General features: G+C 39.6%; 1 protein-coding gene across 4 annotated transcripts in view; it reads right to left on the reverse strand.

Moving 5' to 3' along the window:
• GLIS3 (GLIS family zinc finger 3) overlaps positions 1-22141 on the reverse strand; it is a 506378-nt gene that overhangs the window by 475267 nt on the left and 8970 nt on the right. For 2 of the 4 annotated variants that reach the window (XM_027105788.1, XM_027105792.1), the window contains exon 2: positions 16495-16981. The exons of 1 other annotated variant lie outside the window; for it this stretch is intronic. In XM_027105788.1, coding sequence (XP_026961589.1) covers positions 16495-16882 — 388 coding nt within the window. In that variant the 5' untranslated portion in view covers positions 16883-16981. Of the gene's footprint in view, positions 1-16494; positions 16982-18770; positions 19537-22141 lie in introns of all 4 variants that reach the window. One more of the 4 variants, XM_027105789.1, reaches the window with a different exon arrangement.

Below are 22141 nucleotides of genomic sequence, written 5' to 3' on the forward strand. Positions count from 1 at the left end.
CAAAAAAAAAAAAAAAAAAAAAAAAAAAAAAGCAGCAAGGGAAAAACAACAAATAACACAAAAGGGAATCACCATAAGGTTAACAGCTGATCTTTCAGCAGAAACTCTGCAAGCCAGAAGGGAGTGGAAGGACATATTTAAAGAGATGAAGGAGAAAAACCTACAACCAAGATTATTCTACCCAGTAAGGATCTCATTCTCTACCCAGTAAGATATGACGGAGAAATTAAAAGCTTTACAGACAAGCAAAAGCTAAGAGAATTCAGCATCACCAAACCAGCTTTACAAAAAATGCTAAAGGAACTTCTCTAGGCAGGAAACACAAGAGAAGGAAAAGGCCTACAATAATAAACCCAAAACAATTAAGAAAATGGTAATAACATGCATATTGATAATTACCTTAAATGTAAATGGATTAAATGCTCCAAGCAAAAGACATAGACTGGCTGAATGGATACAAAAACAAGACCCGTATATATGCTGTCTACAAGAGACCCACTTCAGACCTAGGGACACATACAGACTGAAAGTGAGGGGATGGAAAAAGATATTCCATGCAAATGGATATCAAAAGAAAGCTGGAGTAGTAATTCTCATACCAGACAAAAGAGACTTTAAAACAAAGACTATTACAAGAGACAAAGAAGGACACTACATAATGATCAAGGGATCAATCCAAGAAGATATAACAATTGTAAATATTTATGCACCCAATATAGGAGCACCTCAATACATAAGGCAAATACTAACAGCCATTAAAGGGGAAATCAACAGTAACACAATCATAGTAGGGAACTTTAACACCCCACTTTCACCAATGGACAGATCATCCAAAATGAAAATAAATAAGAAAACACAGCTTTAAATGATACATTAAACAATATGGACTTAATAGATATTTATAGGACACTCCATCCAAAAACAACAGAATACACATTCTTCTCAAGTGCTCACGGAACATTCTCCAGGATAGATCATATCTTGGGTCACAAATCAAACCTTGGTAAATTTAAGAAAATTGAAATTGTATCAAGTATCTTTTCCGACCACAGCGCTATGAGACTAGGTATCAATTACAGTTAAAAATTTGTAAGAAATACAAACACATGGAGGCTAAACAACACACTACTTAATAACCAAGAGATCACTGAAGCAATCAAAGAGGAAATCAAAAAAATACCTAGAAGCAAATGACAATTAAAACACAACGACCCAAAACCTATGGGATGCAGCAAGAGCAGTTCTAAGAGGTAAGTTTACAACAATACAATCCTACCTTAAGAAACATGAAACATCTCAAATAAACAACCTAACCTTACACCTAAAGCAATTAGAGAAAGAAGAATTAAAAAAACCCCAAAGTTAGCAGAAGGAAAGGAATCATAAAGATCAGATCAGAAATAAATGAAAAAGAAATGAAGGAAACGATAGGAAAGATCAATAAAACTAAAAGCTGGTTCTTTGAGAAGATAAACAAAATTGATAAACCATTAGCCAGAATGATCAAGAAAAAAAGGAAGAAGACTCAAATCAATGGAATTAGAAATGAAAAAGGAGAAGTAACAACTGACACTACAGAAATACAAAGGATCATGAGAGATTATATGCCAATAAAATGCCAATAAAGCAACTATATGCCAATAAAATGGACAACCTGGAAGAAATGGATAAATTCTTAGAAATGCACAACCTTCTGAGACTGAACCAGGAAGAAATAAAAAATATGAACACACAAATCACAGGCACTGAAATTGAAACTGTTAATAAAACTTCCAACGGGGCTTCCCTGGTGGCGCAGAGGTTGAGAGTCTGCCTGCCGATGCAGGGGACATGGGTTCGTGCTCCGGTCTGGGAAGATCCCACATGCCGTGTAGTGGCTGGGCCTGTGAGCCATGGCTGCTAAGCCTGCGCATCCGGAGCCTGTGCTCCACAAAAGGAGAGGCCACAACAATGAGAGGCCCGCGTACAGCAAAAAAAATCAAAACCAAAAACAAAAACAAAAATCTTCCAACAAACAAAAGCCCAGGACCAGATGGCTTCACAGGTGAATTCTATAAAACATTTAGAGAAGAGCTAACACCTATCCTTCTCAAACTCTTCCAAAATAAAGCAGAGGGAGGAACACTCCCAAACTCATTCTACGAGGCCACCATCACTCTGATACCAAACCCAGACAAACATGTCACAAAGTAAGAAAACTACAGGCCAATATCACTGATGAACATAGATGCAAAAATCCTCAACAAAATACTAGCAAACAGAATCCAACATACTAGCAAACAGAATCCAATAAAAAGATCATACACTATGATCAAGTGGGGTTTATCCCAGGAATGCAAGGATTCTTCAATATACACAAATCAATCAACGTGATACACCATATTAACAGATTGAAGGAGAAAAACCATATGATCATCTCAACAGATGCAGAGAAAGCTTTCGATAAAATTCAACATCTATTTATGATAAAAACCCTCCAGAAAGTAGGCATAGAGGGAAATTTCCTCAACATACTAAAGGCCATATATGACAGTCACGCAGGCAACATCGTCCTCAATGGTGAAAAACTGAAACCATTTCCACTAAGATCAGGAACAAGACAAGGTTGCCCACTCTCACCACTCTTATTCAACATAGTTTTGGAAGTTTTAGCCACAGCAATCAGAGAAGAAAAGGAAATAAAAGGAATCCAAATCGGAAAAGAAGAAGTAAAGCTGTCACTGTTTCCAGATGACATGATACTATACGTAGAGAATCCTAAACATGCTACCAGAAAACTACTAGAGCTAATCAATGAATTTGGTAAAGTAGCAGGATACAAAATTAATGCACAGAAATCTCTGGCATTCCTATACACTAATGATGAAAAATCTGAAAGTGAAATTAAGAAAACACTCCCATTTACCATTGCAACAAGAACAAAATATCTAGGAATACACCTACCTAAGGAGACAAAAGACTTGTATGCAGATAATTATGACACTGATGAAAGAAATTAAAGATGATACAAATAGATGGAGAGATATACCACGTTCTTGGATTGGAAGAATCAACAATGTTAAAATGACTCTACTACCCAAAGCAATCTACAGATTCGATGCAATCCCTATGAAACTACCACTGGCATTTTTCACAGAACTAGAACAAAAAATTTCAAAATTTGTATGGAAACACAAAAGACCCCGAATAGCCAAAGCAATCTTGAGAACAAAAAATGGAGCTGGAGGAATCAGGCTCCCTGACTTCAGACTGTACTACAAAACTACAGTAATCAAGGCAGTATGGTACTGGCACAAAAACAGAAATATAGATCAATGGAACAGTGTAGAAAGCCCAGAGATAAACCCATGCACATATGGTGACCTTATCTTTGATAAAGGAGGCAGGAATGTACAGTTGAGAAAAGACAGCCTCTTCAATAAGTGGTGCTGGGAAAACTGGACAGCTACATGTAAAAGAATGAAATTAAAACACTCCCTAACACCATACACAAAAATAAATTCAAAATGGATTAAAGACCTAAATGTAAGGCCAGACACCATCAAACTCTTAGAGGAAAACATAGGCAGAACACTCTGTGACATAAATCACAGCAAGATCCTTTTTGACCCACCTCCTAGAGAAATGGAAATAAAAACAAAAATAAACAAATGGGACCTAATAAAACTTAAAAGCTTTTGCACAGCAAAGGAAACCATAAACAAGACCAAAAGACAACCCTCAAAATGGGAGAAAATATTTGCAAATGAAGCAACTGACAAAGGATTAATGTCCAAAACATACAAGCAACTCATGCAACTCAATATCAAAAAAACAAACAACCCAATCCAAAAATAGGCAGAAGACCTAAATAGACATTTCTCCAAATAAGATATACAGACTGCCAATGAACACATGAAAGAATGCTCAACATCATTAATCATTAGAGAAATGCAAATCAAAACTACAATGAGATATCATCTCACACTGGTCAGAATGGCCATCATCAAAAAATCTACAAAAAAAAATGCTGGAGAGGGTGTGGAGCAAAGGGAACCCTCTTGCACTGTTGGTGGGAATGTAAATTGATACAGCCACTATGGAGAACAGTATGGAGGTTCCTTAAAAAACTAAAAATTGAACTACCATACGACCCAGCAATCCCAGTACTGGGCATATACCCTGAGAAAACCTTAATTCAAAAAGAGTCATGTACCAAAATGTTCATTGCAGCTCTATTTACAATAGCCAGGACATGGAAGCAATCTAAGTGTCAATCAACAGATGAATGGATAAAGAAAATGTGGCACATATATACAATGGAATATTACTCAGCCATAAAAAGGAACGAAACTGAGTTATTTGTACTGAGGTGGATGGACCTAGAGATTGTCATACAGGGTGAAGTAAGAAAGAGAAAAACAAATACCTTATGCTATCACATATATATGGAATCTAAGAAAAAAGAAGAAAAAATAATTGGTCAGAAGAACCTAGGGGCAAGACAGGAATAAAGATGCAGACCTACTAGCGAATGGACTTGAGGATACGGGGAGGGGGAAGGGTAAGCTGGGACAAAGTGAGAGAGTGGCATGGACATATATACACTACCAAACGTAAAATAGACAGCTAGTGGGAAGCAGCCGCATAGCACAGGGAGATCACCTCGGTGTTTTGTGACCACCTATAGGGGTGGGATGGGGAGGTTGGGAGGGAGGGAGATGCAAAAGGGAAGAGATATGGGGACATATGTAGATGTATAATTGATTCACTTTGTTATAAAGTGGAAACTAACACACCACTGTAAAGCAATTATACTCCAATAAAGATGTTTAAAAAAAAGTGTTGAAGGCAAACATAACAGTGAAGAAAAAAAAAATTCAATAAAAATAATCTTAAAAAGTAAAGTAAAATCAAAACCTAAAAAAAAAACCCCAGAGGTTAATTCCTACCCACCTGCTCCTAGATGTTGCCTAATTTCTTGTGCCTGCTGAAAGAGAGAGAAGTCCAGACAACAACTGTATTAGTTATCTATATACATAATAAATTACCACCAAATTAGTGGCTTAAAACAATACATGTGTATTATTATCTCAGTTTCTGTAGGTCAGGAATCTGAATATGGCTGGGATGGGCCCTTTGCTTCAGGGTCTCTCACAAGCCTGCAATCAAAGTGTCAGCTAGAGCTAGAGTCTCATCTGAAGGCTCAGCTGTGGAAGGCTCTACTTCAAATCTTACATGGTTGTTTGCAGAATTCAGTTTCAGGACTGAGGACTTCAGTTGATGGACTGAGGACTCAGTTCCTCACTGTTTTTTGGCCAGAGTCCCCTCTCTGTTACTTCCCACATGGGCCTTTCCAAAATCACAGAATTCTTAATCAAAGATACAACCAAGAGGACAATAAAGAGAGTCTGCAAGCAGGACAACAGTGAAACCTTTTGTAACCTAATGATGGAAGTAACATTTCATCACCTTTGTCATGGTTAGAAGCAAGTCCCTACATCTAGCCTATACTCAAGTGGTGGCTATTACACAAGGGCATGAATGTCGAAAGACTGAGGGCCATCTTAGAGTCTGCCTGTCACAATAATGTATAGGCAATTATACAGAATTTGCTTCTATGTATGTGGGAAAATTACCTGGGCCAAATATGTAAGAAAATATGCTTTCAACACCCAATCCATATACTCCAAGTTTTAAAAATTTGACTCACTGATTAATTGTATGTGTTTTATGCCTGAGAGATTCCTATTAAAACTGCGAGAGCATTCAAATCATGAATAGATACTCTCTGATTATATAACCCAAGGCAACAAGAAATAGCTATGCTGAAATTTTTCAAAACTGACAGCCAAACTACTTCAAATTGCTGTGCTGTTCAAGGTGATTTCAAATAGAAATAATTTGTCTGCATATCTGAACCCTGGCAACCCTCACCTTCACTACACTCTCCATACAACATAAACCTAAATGCTTAATGGATCAACTATTATATGCTCTTTCTTAATTCCCACATCCAGGACTGAAAATCTGGTACCATTTAAAAAATAGTTTACCTTATAAACTGTAGTGGTCACTACTGAAAAGCAATGCAAAGTATCACAATCACAATCACAATTTAGTAGTTTATCTTTTAAGTAGAAAAATAAATTAAAAAAAATAACTTCTCGTAGAATTAACTTTTTCTGGTGGTCATTATTCCACAATCTCCTCCCTTACTTTGGAATCCTGCCAGCTAAAGAACACCATTTCTGTGATACCTTTGGAAACGTCACCGTTATTTGAAGCATATCCCCAAACTACGCTTACTTAGGAGACTAAGTCCTAGGTATCACTCAACCTACATGCTCCTTTTCTGAGCAGGAGGGACCCATGTTTATTCCATGAGGCTCTCGCTACCCAACTGGATGAACCAGACCTGACCCAAGCTGGACCAACCAGACTCTCTTTCTTTCTTTCCAAGGAACCTAAAACTGGGATAGAGGGACACTACCCAGTTGACTCATAACACAGAAGTTCTGAGTACATTACCTGTTTAGGGCTGGGAAGAAAGCCATGTTGAGGCCATAGATATTGTGATGGTTAATTTTATGGGTCAATTTAATTGGGCCATGGGGTGAACAGATATTTGGTCAAATATTATTCTGGGTATGTCTGTGAAGTGTTTCTAGATGAGATTAACATTTGAAATAGGAGACTGAGTCAAGGAGACTGCCCTCCCCAATGTGGATGGGCCTAGTCCGATCAGTTGAAGGTGTACATAGAACAAAAGGTGGATCCTCCCACAAGCAAGGAGGAACATTTCCTGCCTGACAGCTTCGAGCTGGGACCTCAGTCTTTTCCAGCCTTCGGACTCAAACTGAAACATTGACTCTGCTTGAATCTTGAGGCTGCCTGCTTTTGGACTGGCACTTACACCACAGGCTCTCCTCATTCTCAGGCCTTCATACTTGGACTAGAACTAAACCATCAGCCCTCCTGGGTACCCAGCTTGCCGACTACAGATTCTGGTACGTTTCTGTGTACATACTTGCATGAGCCAATACCTTATAATAAATAAATAACCAGAAAAATAAATATATCCTATTGGTTCTATTTCTCTGGAGAACCTTGACTAATACAGACACACACACACACACACACCAGAAAATCAATTTGCAGGGAGAAGAATGAAGTAATGTGCAAACAGAAGCAGCAGAGATAAAAAATCACATTGCCTAGAGGGAAGCAGTGTGGAGAAGTATCTTGTTCTTATAGTCCTTCAGAAGATCTTGTGGTCCATCCTCTTCTGGGGTGCCATGAAACACCCTTGGTTTCTTATAATAAATCCCCTTTTACATAAGCTAGCCTAGTGGATTTCAAGTTACTTGAAACCAAAAGAGGCTTGAATAAGGTACTTGGTGAATCAGTACACATGCAACAGAAGGCCCTGGTCTCCAGCTCAGCCCCCATAACCTGACTCACCCCAATACAAGACAGTAGGATGGTTAAGACCCAAGGCACTCGGTTCAGACAGTACCTGGATTCAATTCCCAGCTTTGCCACATTCTAGCCACATGACTGCTGCTAAATTACTCACCTCTTCAAACCTTAGTTTTCTTGATCTAATGTCACATATAGGGTTGTTACAAGGATTAAAAGGAACTGAGCTCCAGGGCCATCACGTTAGGCTTCTGAATTGTTCTCTAGTTGCATGGCCCAGCAGCTCTGCTCAGTGCAGCAGCTAGCCCAGAGTAAGGGTTTAAAAAAATTAGCTGTATCTTTTTTATATCACATTGCCTACCTGATTGCCACCAAAACCACTATCTTAATCAAGTAAGGAGGAACACTTTTAAAACAAATTGACACAAACACCTGCAACAATTTACTTGACAGTGATTTTCTGCTTCAGTTCACTGTTCTCTTCAAAATAAATATATACAGACACTACAATACTATATGGTAGAAATTATGGTAGACATAATTATGTCTTTCAGGAAATCGTACTCAACTGCCAAGAACCTAGCCTGCTGAGGCAAACCCTGTGCCAGAAAACCAAAACAACATCCTATAAAAGTACTTAGGGTTCCGAAGTCAGTGAGGCATGGGCTAAAATACTCATGTGTTCTTGGTCAAGTTACTTAATTTTTCCAAGCCTCTCTTTCCTCATGTTTTCAGTGGGGATACTTCACAGAGCTGGGAAGGATTAAATTAAAATATGTAAAGCTAAGCACAGTTATACAAAATATAAAGTGCTAAATAATTGCTAGCTCACTTATATCCAACCGTAGAACAACCAGAAACTGATATATTCTACCTAATAATATACAAATAATCACTCAATGGCCCCAAGAAATAATTTTGAAAGAAATAACTTACATGGGGCTAATCCTGTCAAGTAGGTTGAACTACTTTACCTTAAAGAAGTTGAGTAAGATGCCGAGTTTAAACACAATTAAACTTTCCCCTTAATGTAGGGCAACCCTGCCTTCATTCCAGCTCATCCTGGGTAGTCCTGGGCATAATTATTAATAGGGCCCCATTTCACTTTTGAAAGTGTCCTGGTTTGGATAATAAATTATATGATCATCCTATCTACAGTAAAATCTTTAGATGGAAGACAAACTTAAAAGATGTTATTTCATCTCAAGGCTTGTTTATTATGTTTTAATTTTTTTCTCTCTAGCTTTTGAGGCAAACCGTAAAAACAGAATTTAGGGTTCTACATCCACACAACAAGTAGCTTTTCAAACTGCCCAGACTTGGGAGTTATGACTAAGCTGGCCTTTACTTCAAAGGACAAATCCATGAATGAACAGGGTATTGAGATGAGGCCATTCCATTCAGCAGCAGGTGCTGTGGATTATGGAGAGCCATACTGCCCCTGTAATTAGGAAGAACAACACTTTACATGCGTCCGGCAGTTTACAGTGTAAAACGCATTCTCACATGTATCATCAAATTTAACTCTCAAGAGCAAACGCATTTTCTGTTCCACAATTTCATGCGTGCCTGAGATTTCCACACAAGTGGGTAACCACTTGGGAAACCTGAGTGCAGCTCACAAGCTCTCTGATGCTCACTTCTCCCTACCCACAATCCCCAGTCCCTGTCTTCCTCAGTTCCTTGACTCTTGCTTTCCATCCACTCCCAAGAATTTGAAACCCACGTTTTTGACCTTCTTCTCCCATTCTGAACCCTGCCCTCCAACTCCATCCCACCCTCAGGCCATGATGTCCAGGTTTGTTTACCAGCCTCATGAAACCGAAGCCAAAGATGAAAGGTGTTCTGGACACTCTCCTACCAAAGACATGTCGCCAGGTCTGCCCTTTACCTAGACCCTGCCCATTGGGAAAGGAGCACAAGACATCACTCCCATTTTACAGATGAGAAAACTGAGTCAGGAAGATCAAGTGGCTTGCCCAATGTCACATACCAGCAAAGTGTGAACCAGATGTGGGTCTTCTGACTCTAGTGTCCATGCTCTTTCTCTTATACTAATGCTTCTCAAATTTCAGTGTGCACTTGCAAGGTCAGCAGCATAATTTACAGGGACCAAAATGAAAATGCTGGATCCCTTGTTCAAAAAGGAGGAAAATAGCATTTTCCTTTCTTCTCCCATCTCTTGACTTGCCGTGGTATTTTTTTATTTGCTATTTAACACTGGGCTACTTCCAAACAGGGATACTCACAGAGTGAATGCAGGCCTTCAAAGGTGCCCAGATCTTCACCCATGATTGGGCATGTGGGGCACACACATCTGACCCTGACTTCCCCACACCAATGCTCAGGTCCCTGCTGAGGGCAGAAGGCAGTAGTGGACACTGGGTGGGGCGAGGGAGCCAGTGGCCATCCTGGCCAGATGTGGAACTACGTATGAACTAAGACTCAAAGCTCCCCTCCCCCCGCAAGCTCCAGTGTCCCACCAGACTTCACTTACAAAACACAATTTCAGAGATAAAATTAGTAATAATGTCAAGTCAGTGACCCCAGAGCATTATACCCCAAGTACAGGGCACCCCTTCTGAGACAGGGCACTGTGCAGTCACCCTTAAGCCAGTCCTGAGCACAAGAATCACCTGGGATCTTTTAAAATGCAAGATCTGACTCAGCAAATCTGGGGTGGCCCTGGGACTGTGCATTTCTAACCAGCTCCCAGAGGATGCTAACACTGTTGGCCTCAGACTATCCTTGAGTATCAAGATTCTACACCACAAGTCTCATTTTTTAACCAGTTTATTATGTCAGAGCCAATTACACACCTTCTATTTCTTTCATTATTCAAATAATGCAGCCATGAAAATAGGTATTAAATATGTGTCACCATCCATTGTATCCTTAAAATCTGATGTGTCAGAAGTAGCAAATCTATTCATATATTTATGATATCCTCCGGCCTGGGTTTAAAAACTTTATGCTTGTACATATACCGATGTCACTCAGGTGGCCATCACACAAAGGCTTCCTGATTCCTGCTCAGGTAGACAATGCCCTCCCTGCTCAGAAGGACCTATTGTTGAAAAGTGTCAAGTACAATTTTCTAAAACAGGAGCAAGGGCCCATATCCTCAGCTCATGGATAGAAATGATGGCTGAACGGTTCTGAGTTTTTAAAGATATACTTTTTCAGGAATGGCAGCAACCTTAGACTCTACTGAAGAGAGGGGGCAAGATTTCTCTGAATTCCTGTAGCAGGAACTCTCAGATTATGGAGTCCTATTCAGTGGCAACCCATGCAGCACATGAAAAATGAGATCTCTAGAAAACTGAGCCTCAGTCTCTTCATCCCTAAAATGGGGCCAATTACACTTGCCTTAGCTCATGGGATTATGCCTTTGATAAAATCATATGAAACAGTCACTATGAAAGGTTATGAACTACAAAGTACTTTACAAATCCAAAGTTGTTGCTGTTTAACAGCCTTGGAAAATGCTATAGGTTACTAACAGATGTAACATTTCAAGGTCATGCCCCATAGCATTTGAGGTGTGTATAGAAGGTAGGGGTGTTAACAGAATATATTCTTTTAAAGGTGGAATGTTATGAGCCTGACAAACCACTTTCATAACTGCCTGCCATTCAGTAATACTTGGAAATCCATCACCAATATGACTTATACTCAGCATCAATAAATCTCACAAAGTGAACCCTGTGCAGACCAAAGAGTAAACAATAGTGAACATTGTGTTTCACCTGTCTTGTTCGGCAAGATGAAATGAAAACTCTGGCTACCTCAACTGGAATAAAGCCTTTAGTATCTCACTGGTTTGGTTATTTTTGGAACCTTTTATGGAATATTAACTTTATTTGCTCTAATTCTGCAGGAAGCCACACTGGAAGTGCAAGGAAATATAAATGATTAAAAAGCAGAAGTAGGGGGGGAAAAAGTAACCACATATTTTGCCCCAACTTTCTTAAGCTAATATATCAACTGTATCTCTTCAAAAATGTGGGATTCCCCAATTGCTATTCTTGCCCCACTTCTAACATGACTACACTCAACATGGTTCACTCACTGGTGTTAGCAGATTTTTTTTTATTGTCTGTTGTTTTACGAGAGATCAACATAAGTAAAGGAATGATACAGGAAAGTAACTTTTTAAATCAGTGGCAGTATTTTAAAATTTTCTGATGTAGCAGTGGGGGAAAACTATGAAGCTAGTTGACCCACTAACGAATCAAGCTCTAACCTAAGCCCCAGGTTATAAACAATTAAATTAGTAAACCACAAACAGTAAGGAATAAAAATAAAACTTGATGTATTATTTAAAGTACACTAGTTTTTAGACCTCCCAGGCTCACACGACACATTTTCTTAGACCAGGTCTTTATAAGAGACACCAGCCTTAAGTGACACAAAAGAGTTTTTAAATCGCAATTAGTTTAGTGTCCTTGGTTGATATTATTCTGCTTTTTCTGACCAACAATAATGAATAACCCACAAGCACTAATGAATAACTAACTCCCTTTGTCTCCAAGGACAGCAGAGCCCAACAAGAAATGTCATAGGCCCCGAAGAAAAATACAAAACCTTTACAATGAAAATCTTCCCAATTATATAGTTCTAGGGGTACTGCGAATGTGGAATTGTCTTAAATATTTAAATAGCTATGTCAAACGTGCTTATAGTGAGGATCATAAAACTGATTTCCCAGATGCTTTGAAAAATGCATTTCTCCCAGTCTAATTACAGTCTGTAACTGTTGAGCAGGAAGTAGGGAGAAATGCCATTAGTGGTACAATTTAACTTAGATTCTGTACTCACCAATTCTAGGAGGGCCAGAAAGTTGCCAACTGCAGAAAGTCCTCCAAACTCAGTCACTCACCAGCAAAGATAAATATGAAAATTCTTATCTCAGCACATTAAAAATTGACATGTGGTAAGCAATCATTTTTAAAACGAATTTCTATATCTTAGAAATATAAAGCTACAAGTAACTTTTTTCTCTGTTGTAGTACAAAGCAAATAAACAAATACACTCATGTTCCTGAGAGCCAGGGCTCTCACTGACAAATTCACAATGAGGAAGTGTGAGGAAGAACTCTGTGATGTATTTTAACTGGAACTCATTATCTTGGTCTGGTGTATCTCCTCACTCTGTCCACAGAAAGGACCTAGAAGCAATGACACCCCAGAGCCAATAAGAACACCCTTTCATCCAGTTTCCCAAGTAACAATTCCCACTAAAAGGAACCTGAACTTTTTGGAAAAATAGCTGATTCCAGGTCTGGGGCAGGGAAGTACAAATGAGCCTAGAACATCTTGCTTTGTCTCAAACCAAGGAAGTACTTAATGGGAACATGTCAAAAGGACATAAGAACTGACTTGAAGGGGCTCCCATTGGCCAAATCTGGGACAGTTTGAGCATCAGAAAAAACAATGATGGTAGTGAATTATAGCACAGTGAATTTTTTAAAAGAATACATGAATCTGCAATGACTCTAAAAGAGAAGGGAAAGAAGCTCTCCCTTCTAGAAGAATACCAGATAATAAACCTAGAAGGAATGATAAAATCAGAAAATAACTATTATGCAATCAGCAGCATAACTGATTCATACAAGGATCATCAATAAATGCTATGAGGGCTTCCCTGGTGGCGTAGCGGTTGAGATTCCGCCTGCTGATGCAGGGGACACGGGTTCGTGCCCCGGTCCAGGAAGATCCCACATGCCACGGAGCGCCTAGGCCCGTGAGCCATGGCCGCTGAGCCTGCGCGTCCGGAGCCTGTGCTCAGCAACGGTAGAGGCCCGAGTACCGCAAAAAAATAAATAATTAATTAAAAATGCTATGAAAGGCTGTTACAGAATAAGATATTCACATACGATTATTTGGATCCACATCATTCCCAAGGTTAAAATCCTTCCACCGCTTGTTAGTGTCCTCAAGATGGATCCAAACTCCTTGGTATGGCACTCATGACCTTTCATCTGGCTACTGCTTATTCTTTTCCAGCCTCATCTCTTACCAAAGTCTCCACACCTCCCCTCAATGTGAAACCAGATAGAAGTCCATGAAAATGCACCATGATCTCTCCCCTCCAGGTTTTGAGCGTGCTTTTCTCCCTACCCAGAGTAAGTTCCAGACAGCCCCTGCCCCTTCACACACACACAGAGGACATACTCTTCCATGATTGTAAGGCTAGCTCCTCATTCTTCAGGTGCCTGCCTAGACACCCTACTCTCCTCCCAGATCCACTTTTCAAGCACCGGCTGGGAACCCCTCCCAATGTTGCCATATCACCCTGAGTGTATCTCTACCAAAGCCTTAACTATGCTTTATTCTAACTGCCCATTTATTTTTTCTGAGTTCTCAACTCCTTGAGGGCCAGGACTATGTTTTATTGGTTATTATATCCCCAAAACAGTGGCTCACCCATAACATATGCTCAATAATTATTTGTAGAGCAAATGATTGGATGAAGCTCAAACAGTCCCAGATCACCATTCTCAAACAGTTACTGGCTTAGTTTAGGAATTGTTATCCAAGATGTGAAAGGGACACATTCAGCCACTCCTGGCACCATCCAGACCACTAGTGGTATCCAAGCTGCAAGGCAAGGGGGAATAATAATACAGTTGTCCTCAACCCCTTACCCATGCCCATGCATGCCCCAATCATGCAGATCCAGAACAGGCACTGCAAACTTTTAAGCTGAGCAAGGAGCCAGAAAACAGAAAAGAAGAGAATCAAGAAGCAGTTCTAATTTTCACATGAGTTCCAAGATGTATTAACCCTGATAGTTCGTTATTCCTTAAGTACCTGAAGCATTTTTTATAAACTACGATTATAATTATAACCACTTCTAATCACTATTAAAGTAATATTCCCAAACTCCTTATTGCCTGGCAGGGCTTATGTTACTTATTCTTTCTAGACCTTAGTTCCCTTATCAGTTAATCAACAATAGCATACAACTCAGGGCTGTCGTGAGGAATAACTATGTACTGGAAAGCACTTAACATGGTGCCTGACACATGCTAAGTTATGATATAATAACTGCAAGTTATTAATATTATCACCATTATTATTGCCAGTCAGGATTTCAAACACAAGTATATATAAAAGCAAGCTACAGTTCACTAGTCAAGCATGAGCTGAAAGATTTTACTGGGCCTCAGTCCCTGAAAATACAAACACATGAACTTGACATTAAGAACCTTAGCTCGCCACGTCATGAACATAGCAACCTGACAATGACGGAGCTATTTCAGATGCAGCCCCCAGGGAAAATTTTTCCTACACTTACACTAAATATCAGTAGCTCTGAGAAATAAAACACCTCAAAACCAAGCCTACACCAAAGTAAGTAAAAAAAGAAAAGAAAAAGTTACACATGTTTACTTTTTTTTTTTTTTAAGCTACCCATTTATACCAACTTCTCCATATACAGAAATACACAGACACTAAAACAAAAAACTTTTGGGTTACTTGCCTGATATAAATCATTATTCATCATAATTGGATAAGTTATGAGTTAACTGGGTGAATGGCTACTCACAAGGCTGCTAGTAATTTTATTTGGTGGTATAAACACTTAGTATAAACATTTAAAACTAAATGCTAAAAATACCTAAAGGAATATATAATCATGCTATTTTACATAACAGAGCTATATTTTACATGGGATACATACTCCTTCTTTTTCTAGCCCCAATACACATATCATTAGCAATATAACCTCATTAAGTCAACAACAGTTTCTAGAGAGAGCATGTCACTCACATAATTTGTTATTCTCCAAAAATTATTCTTAATTTAAAATGTATGGTAATTCAAACACTGCTTAATTAAAAGCATTCTCTCTGCATTTCAAATTAACAAGTTTTTTCTAGTTCTCAACAAGCACAAAAATACATCTTTTCATTATACTCTTCTAGCTGCCTACTCTCTTGTCACTAGCTGTATTATAAAAATTATAGGTTTAGGGACTTCCCTGGTGGCGCAGTGGTTAAGAATCTGCCTGCCGATGCAGGGGACACGGGTTCGGTCCCTGGTCCAGGAAGATCCCATATGCCACAGAGCAACTAAGCCCGTGCGCCACCACTACTGAGCCTGCGCTCTACAGCCCGCGAGCCACAATTACTGAGGCCCGCATGCCTAGAGCCCGTGCTCTGCAACAAGAGAAGCCACCACAAGGAGAAGCATGCACACCACAACGAAGAGTAGCACCCCCCAGGCTTCCCTGGTGGCGCAGTGGTTGAGAGTCCGCCTGCTGATGCAGGGGACGTGGGTTCGTGCCCCGGTCCGGGAAGATCCCACATGCCGCGGAGTGGCTGGGCCCGTGAGCCATGGCCGCTGAGCCTGCGCGTCCAGAGCCTGTGCTCCGCAACGGGAGAGGCCACGACAGTGAGAGGCCCGCGTAACGCGCAAAAAAAAAAAAAAAAAAAAAAAAAAGAGTAGCACCCCCACTCAACGCAACTAGAGAAAGCCTGTGCACAGCAACAAAGACCCAATGCAGCCAAAAATGAATAAATAAAATTTTTAAAAATTATAGGCTTTGCTCTTAGAATAATTTTTTATCATTTTATGTACTAGTTCCTCATTTTATTGGCTGTTAAAATTTCTCCCTTTTTAATCCTTTTCCTTCCAAACACCATCTTTCTTCTAGCATCCAACTAACATAATGACAGTTCCAGCCACCCATCTCCTCCATGGCCTGCAGAATCCAGCCCCTGGTAAGCCAAGGCAGAGCTCTGTGTATCCAGAGGGCAGGATCATACTAAACTTGCTCTTGCCCTTCCTCTGCCACCACCCACCCTACCTCCCTGTTTCCAATCTTTCTATCTCATCTTCCACTCTATTTCACAGTCCCATGAGATGACACATTTACCACTGTGGTGCCCTCACCCTCACACGTATGTACACGTGTACACGTCCACATCCTTTCCTAGAAAGCTACATATCATTATGAGACTAACAACTTTGACCCTGACACTGAATCATGTATTTTTCCATTGGATTTGCTGGCAGAGAAGAGACAAGGAGGAGAAAAAAAATAGTGTCCACTTTTAAAAGATCCCAAAAAGACAATCCTACCTTTCCCAGATTTTGGAGGAAAGGGGCTTCCAAACTCCTGTTGCTTTGGCTTTAAAGTGTGTGGCCCTGACATGCCTCCAGTCTGGGTGACCTGGAAACGTGGCTTCCCACTGGTGAGCACTTGTCTCCTGGGGCTCAAGGCAGGCAGATGGATGGGGCTCTCATTCATGTTGCTCTGAGGAGCCATCCCTCCTCCTGAGGGCATCTTGAGATGGAGGCTGTTAGCAAGGCTTCCAATGGCAGGGCTTGGTGTGCTGCCACAGGATGAGGGGCCAGGAGTCCCCGAGTGGGCTCGAATGGGAGGAATATGTTGGCCACTGACCATCCCGGGCCCCTGTGGGGTTCCTGATGTCCGGTGGAGATTCATGCTGCATGACCTTCCATTCATTCTGACAAAACCTGTAGCCAGGTTGGTCAAATATCCAATGACACTAATGATTCCTTTCAGGCAAAGTCCAATAAGTTATCCATGGTGTGGTTTATTAGCCTGTTTAAAAAAATAAATGCAGGCATTTTTAAAAGTAAAAACGAAAATAAATTACAACGAGTTTTCAACCTGTGTAGCATTCATATCAGGAAGAAAAGAAGCACTCTCAGCAAAACGGTCTTTTATGTAGAACAGGGTTATCTAATACATGGTTCATTGTCAGGCACTCTCCCCTCCTGCACTCGTTGTAGACATGGATTATGGATCACTGCACTGTTTTTTTTGCCAATGAACCCTTCTCAATACAGTGCTCTTGGCAACTATAACCAATCTACTGGTGCCAGCTTGCAAAACGAAACTTATTTTGCTCCGTAGTGGATTTGTCGGTACTAGCTCACATTTGCTACAGTGCATCCTGGGAAACCCAAAAGCATCACCTTCATGAGCTGTGAGACTAGTGCTTCAAAGATTCCAGTAAACAAACAAAAAGCCAATACAGGGCTTCCCTGGTGGCGCAGTGGTTAAGAATCTGCCTGCCAATGCAGGGGACATGGGTTTGAGTCCTGGTCCGGGAAGATCCCACATGCCGCAGAGCAACTAAGCCTGTGCGCCACAACTACTGAGCCTGTGCTCTAGAGCCCGCACGCCTAGAGCCCGTGCTTCACAAGAGAAGAAGCCACCGCCATGAGAGGCCCGCACACCGCAACGAAGAGTAGCCCCCGCTCACCGCAACTAGAGAAAGCTGCACAGCAACAAAGACCCAGTGCAGCCAAAACCAAATCAAGAAAAATTTTTAAAAAGCCGATATAACCTCTAAAAGAGATTATGAGGACATTAAACCATCTCAGATTTTTACTCTATGAGCAATCTTTTTCACAGTCCCTAGATTTACAAAGGATAAAAAAAGAGGCATGGGAATCTCACAAAGGCTTCATATATCCATATACCCAAATATTCACAGCAGCGTTAGAGTCTTGGTTCTATACTGATCCTGAGTTATGGGGAAGGAAATAGAATCAACATCACAATACTCTCATCTTCCAGTAAGATCCTAGAAAAGGAAAAGGCTGTGTGAAATGCTTTATGGAAAGCATAAGGACAAAACAACCCTTCTAAAGGTGAGTATGTTCATCATGCACCACACACAGTAAACTGACAGTAGTTCCATGAAGCTTCCATCTGCCATCTTACCACTCCCTTCCTCAAGTGGCAGAGGGAGAACCAAAAGTAGTGACGTGGCCACAGGACATCATCATCCATCCATATATAATAATGTCAGTACTTCCTGGTTATAAATCATTAGGAAAGGCCTTTTCCTCCCTTGATCCACAGTTCCCCAAAATGTGTGTAATAACATGACTAAGTGCCACTACTCCAAATAAATGACCGACATAGTCACAATCTGTATTCTTTTATACAGACATGATAGTCATGGAAAGAAGCCAAAGCTGAACAAACACAAGAAATACAGACTGAGTGCAAAGTAGTAATGGCCAGATATCCTCAACTGGATGATTCCCATTTTTTCTCTATGATCCACTCAATGTCTTAGACGAATATTTCCAACTCAACTCCCAAATGAATGTTCCATAAATCATCAAGTACAATATATCAAGAACAGCAAACCTTTTGTGAAGAATTTTTTTTTACTGTTTTAGAAAATCAAAAATACAGGTATCCCTTGCTTTTCAAAATTTCACCTTACGCCACTTTGCTTTTACAAAACTTACCTAAGTACCTCTAACCAAAAGAAATTTGAGGAGGATTTTCACTTTTATGAAAAAAGGTGAAAAGCAAAAACAGCTTTAGCATTTGTTCTGCAGGGGGCCATTATAGAGGCAGTACTCACCCCAAGCAGTGAGAGTGCTCCTTCGCTGGGAACTACGCTCAGCATCTCAACTTCAAGCCTCCAGAGCATTGAACTGTGTCTGTGAACATCTGTGCTTTATCTCATTTTATTTTGTGCATCCCTTAGCAACATGTGTCCTAAGGTAATTGCTTCTTCGTTTTATGCCATTTCAGCTGATGAAAGATTTCATAGGAACACTCTACTTTCAGATAGCAGGGGAAACCTGTAGTATTTAATTTTCAAGCCAAGCACTCACTGTGCCTTCTGCAAAGCTGAGTGTGTATGCCCATATGTTGAGGAACTTCCAAAATTACCAAATATAAAACTGGAATGTTTTCTTCACCTTTATCAAGTCTCCATTTTATTAAGAATTCTATCAGTCTGTCACATTTAATACTGACATGCCTCCTCGGAAAAAATCCTAGGTCTCACTCCTGTCCTTCCCTCCACTACAGTTGCCAAGAAGGGACAAATAAATCTAATGAAGATTATCCAAAACTGCATCATTTAAGTTTGTTTATGGAACAATAAGAAATGAACCCTGGTACCAGACTGGTTGTAAGGTTTTTTTTTTAATTATGGAAAAATTCCAATGCCTTTTCTGCTGCATCCATTTAGAAGAACTCAAGTATACTACCAGCTGTCTGTTGATTCACTGGTTGATTGTGGGCAAGAGTCATTTAATGTCTCTGTGCTTTGCCAGATGATATTGGCCATCTATTCTCCATTCATTGATAAAACAGTGTTTTCTGAGGCACTTTGAACCCTGCAAAAGAAAGCACTTATTCAGTACCAACCAAAAAAAAAAAAAAAAAGGCAAAATAAATATGTTGTATTGGCAATTTGTTGAAAATGAGGAATTATCCAACATGACTGGAAATATGAGTCACTAAGACCATGGGCCAAGTGACAAGTTTCTGCAGATTTGCAGACTATGCCCATTTCCAGGTTTTTTTGAAAATAAGGGAGTCGATTTTGGCATCAAGATCATATATAAGCAGGAATTCTCATAAAAAATCTGGGTAAAAACATATAAGTAAGGGCTTCCCTGGTGGCGCAGTGGTTGAGAGTCTGCCTGCCGATGCAGAGGACACGGGTTCATGCCCCGGTCCGGGAAGATCCCACATGCCGCGGAGCGGCTGGGCCTGTGAGCCATGGCCGCTGAGCCTGCACGTCCGGAGCCTGTGCTCTGCAATGGGACAGGCCACAACAGTGAGAGGCCCGCATACCGCAGAAAAAAAAAAAAAAAAAAAACATATAAGTAAGTACTCAGCATTTGGTTAGATCATTAAGAAGGTGAGTTTGTAAGAAGGAAAAATAATTAAAGAACTGAGAATTTAATTATCAGAACTCATACCTGCCCGGATATTTATTTTATTTTTATTTTTTATAAATCACACTCCTGTTTTAAATAGCTTTAGGGTGAAAGTAAAAACAACAACAAAAATGTACTTAAATTTTATTACTAAAAAAGCAATAGCCAGAAAGTAAAGTGATTAATACCATAAAGAAAAACCAATAGGTCAATGGTGTGTGAGCTGAGAAAAACCAGCCTCAAGACAAAAATAAAATAAACTGTATGAGAAAATATGCCAAATAATCCAGTTTTCACATTAATTACACCAACAAATTTTTTAAGCATTAGACACCAGAATTTAAAAATCAATTTGTTTATTCATATTATATAATATTTTACGTGCTTTTTGGCCAGGTCATATGATCATAATTCTAAGCCCACTTGGTAACAAAAAAGGAATAAACAGCTAACTTTTAAGAAAGACCCATCCTCACTGAGTCGGAGTGAATAGAGTACTCAACTAGAAGTTAGGACACCTAACTAATTGTGTTCTAATTCTAATTGTTCTAATTGTGGCAAATCATTTACAACATCTCTGGACAGTTTTTCATCCACAAAATGAAGAATTTGGTGATAATCACTTGAAATTTTGTTCTTCCAGATAATTAAGAAAAGGAAGATTATGGAAAATACTCATTAACTATGATGAAGGATAAATATGTAGATTTTTATACCTATGGCACTTAAATCAAAGGGATTGGGTGGATATGAAAGCAAAAATAACAGTAATCTCTACTGTCTCCATCACATCAGAGATGTGCTGAAAGACAACACCCACCTTGAAAAATGAACATTGGGTTAAATTTTCCTACACTTTGCCAGAAAGTAAAATCACAACTAATCACTATCAAAACCTGACTGGTAGGATTCCACTGGAAGAGCATCTTTCTATTTAAAAACTTAATCAAGTTCTCCACCATTACTTTCTCCTCTGTCCTCCATCCAACTACTCTAAACCTAAGCATCAACAGAAAAAAAGAAGAAAAAGGAAAAGCATGGAACCCCCGGAAGTATAAATTTAGGGTACTTTGGATCTGACATATTAATACATTTAGATTTTTAATACTCCTTTGGTTCTAACAATGAAAATGTTCATTCATCCTGCTATATGAGTCAACATAAGTTAATAAATCTTTCCTTTCGGCCACTTGAAAACTCTTAAAACACATTCCTGTAAGTCAAGTCAGAGAGGAAGTTACTTAACTCCTAAGAAAACCAAGGCACAAAATCACTTAATGATAATTTCATTAGATTTCTGGAAAAGCTATGACTTTAATCAAAATACAAGATCATGACTCTACCTTCTACCCAAAGCTCAAGGCACTGTGCCCTGTGGATTAAAAGATTACAGAGAACAATGTTAACTCATCCCTTCAAGAAAATTCCAAAAACACGAGTTCTATAATGTCTATTTACAGCCAAAAGCCCTTTCTTAGTTAATATTATTAACAGACTCATCTAGAGTCATAATTCATCTGATGAGCCAGTTAATTATTAATTTTCATACATCATTTCATTTCCTTAGGCTACATTTAGCCTTTGTTACATTTTCCATTCCTTATGCCACAAGCATTTCTTACCCTGCATAGAAAACCTGATAATGAGACACAAAATGCCTGTCAGCAAACAAACTGCTCCTGGGCTGGCTTCTTATATATACGTCTAAACCATCTAAAATAGAGTTTTTATTGATTCTTTTTATTTTTCCCGCTTCGGGTTAATGATTGTATAATTTCATTAACATTGCCTTTTCAACATCACTGCCTTGATCGCTAATAGGCCCCTGCTATTCCCATGGGTTTCTCTAGTTACAGCTTTGTAGCCAGAAGAATATAGAAATGAAAAGCCTATTGATAGATAATATAAGGTATTCTCGTGCACTGCTGCAGTGTGAAGCACGTTTTGCAATTCAATCAAGGACAGATAGAGCTGAATGTTCTTAGATCCTAGGAGTTCATTTTAATAAGCAGAATGTACCTTGTCCTAACACAGGTGACTGACTCCTCAGAAAAGA

This window comes from Aethalodelphis obliquidens, unplaced genomic scaffold (genome assembly GCF_003676395.1).
Source record: "Aethalodelphis obliquidens isolate GAN/ISIS:26980383/991018 unplaced genomic scaffold, ASM367639v1 scaffold7, whole genome shotgun sequence".
NCBI lineage: Eukaryota > Metazoa > Chordata > Mammalia > Artiodactyla > Delphinidae > Aethalodelphis > Aethalodelphis obliquidens.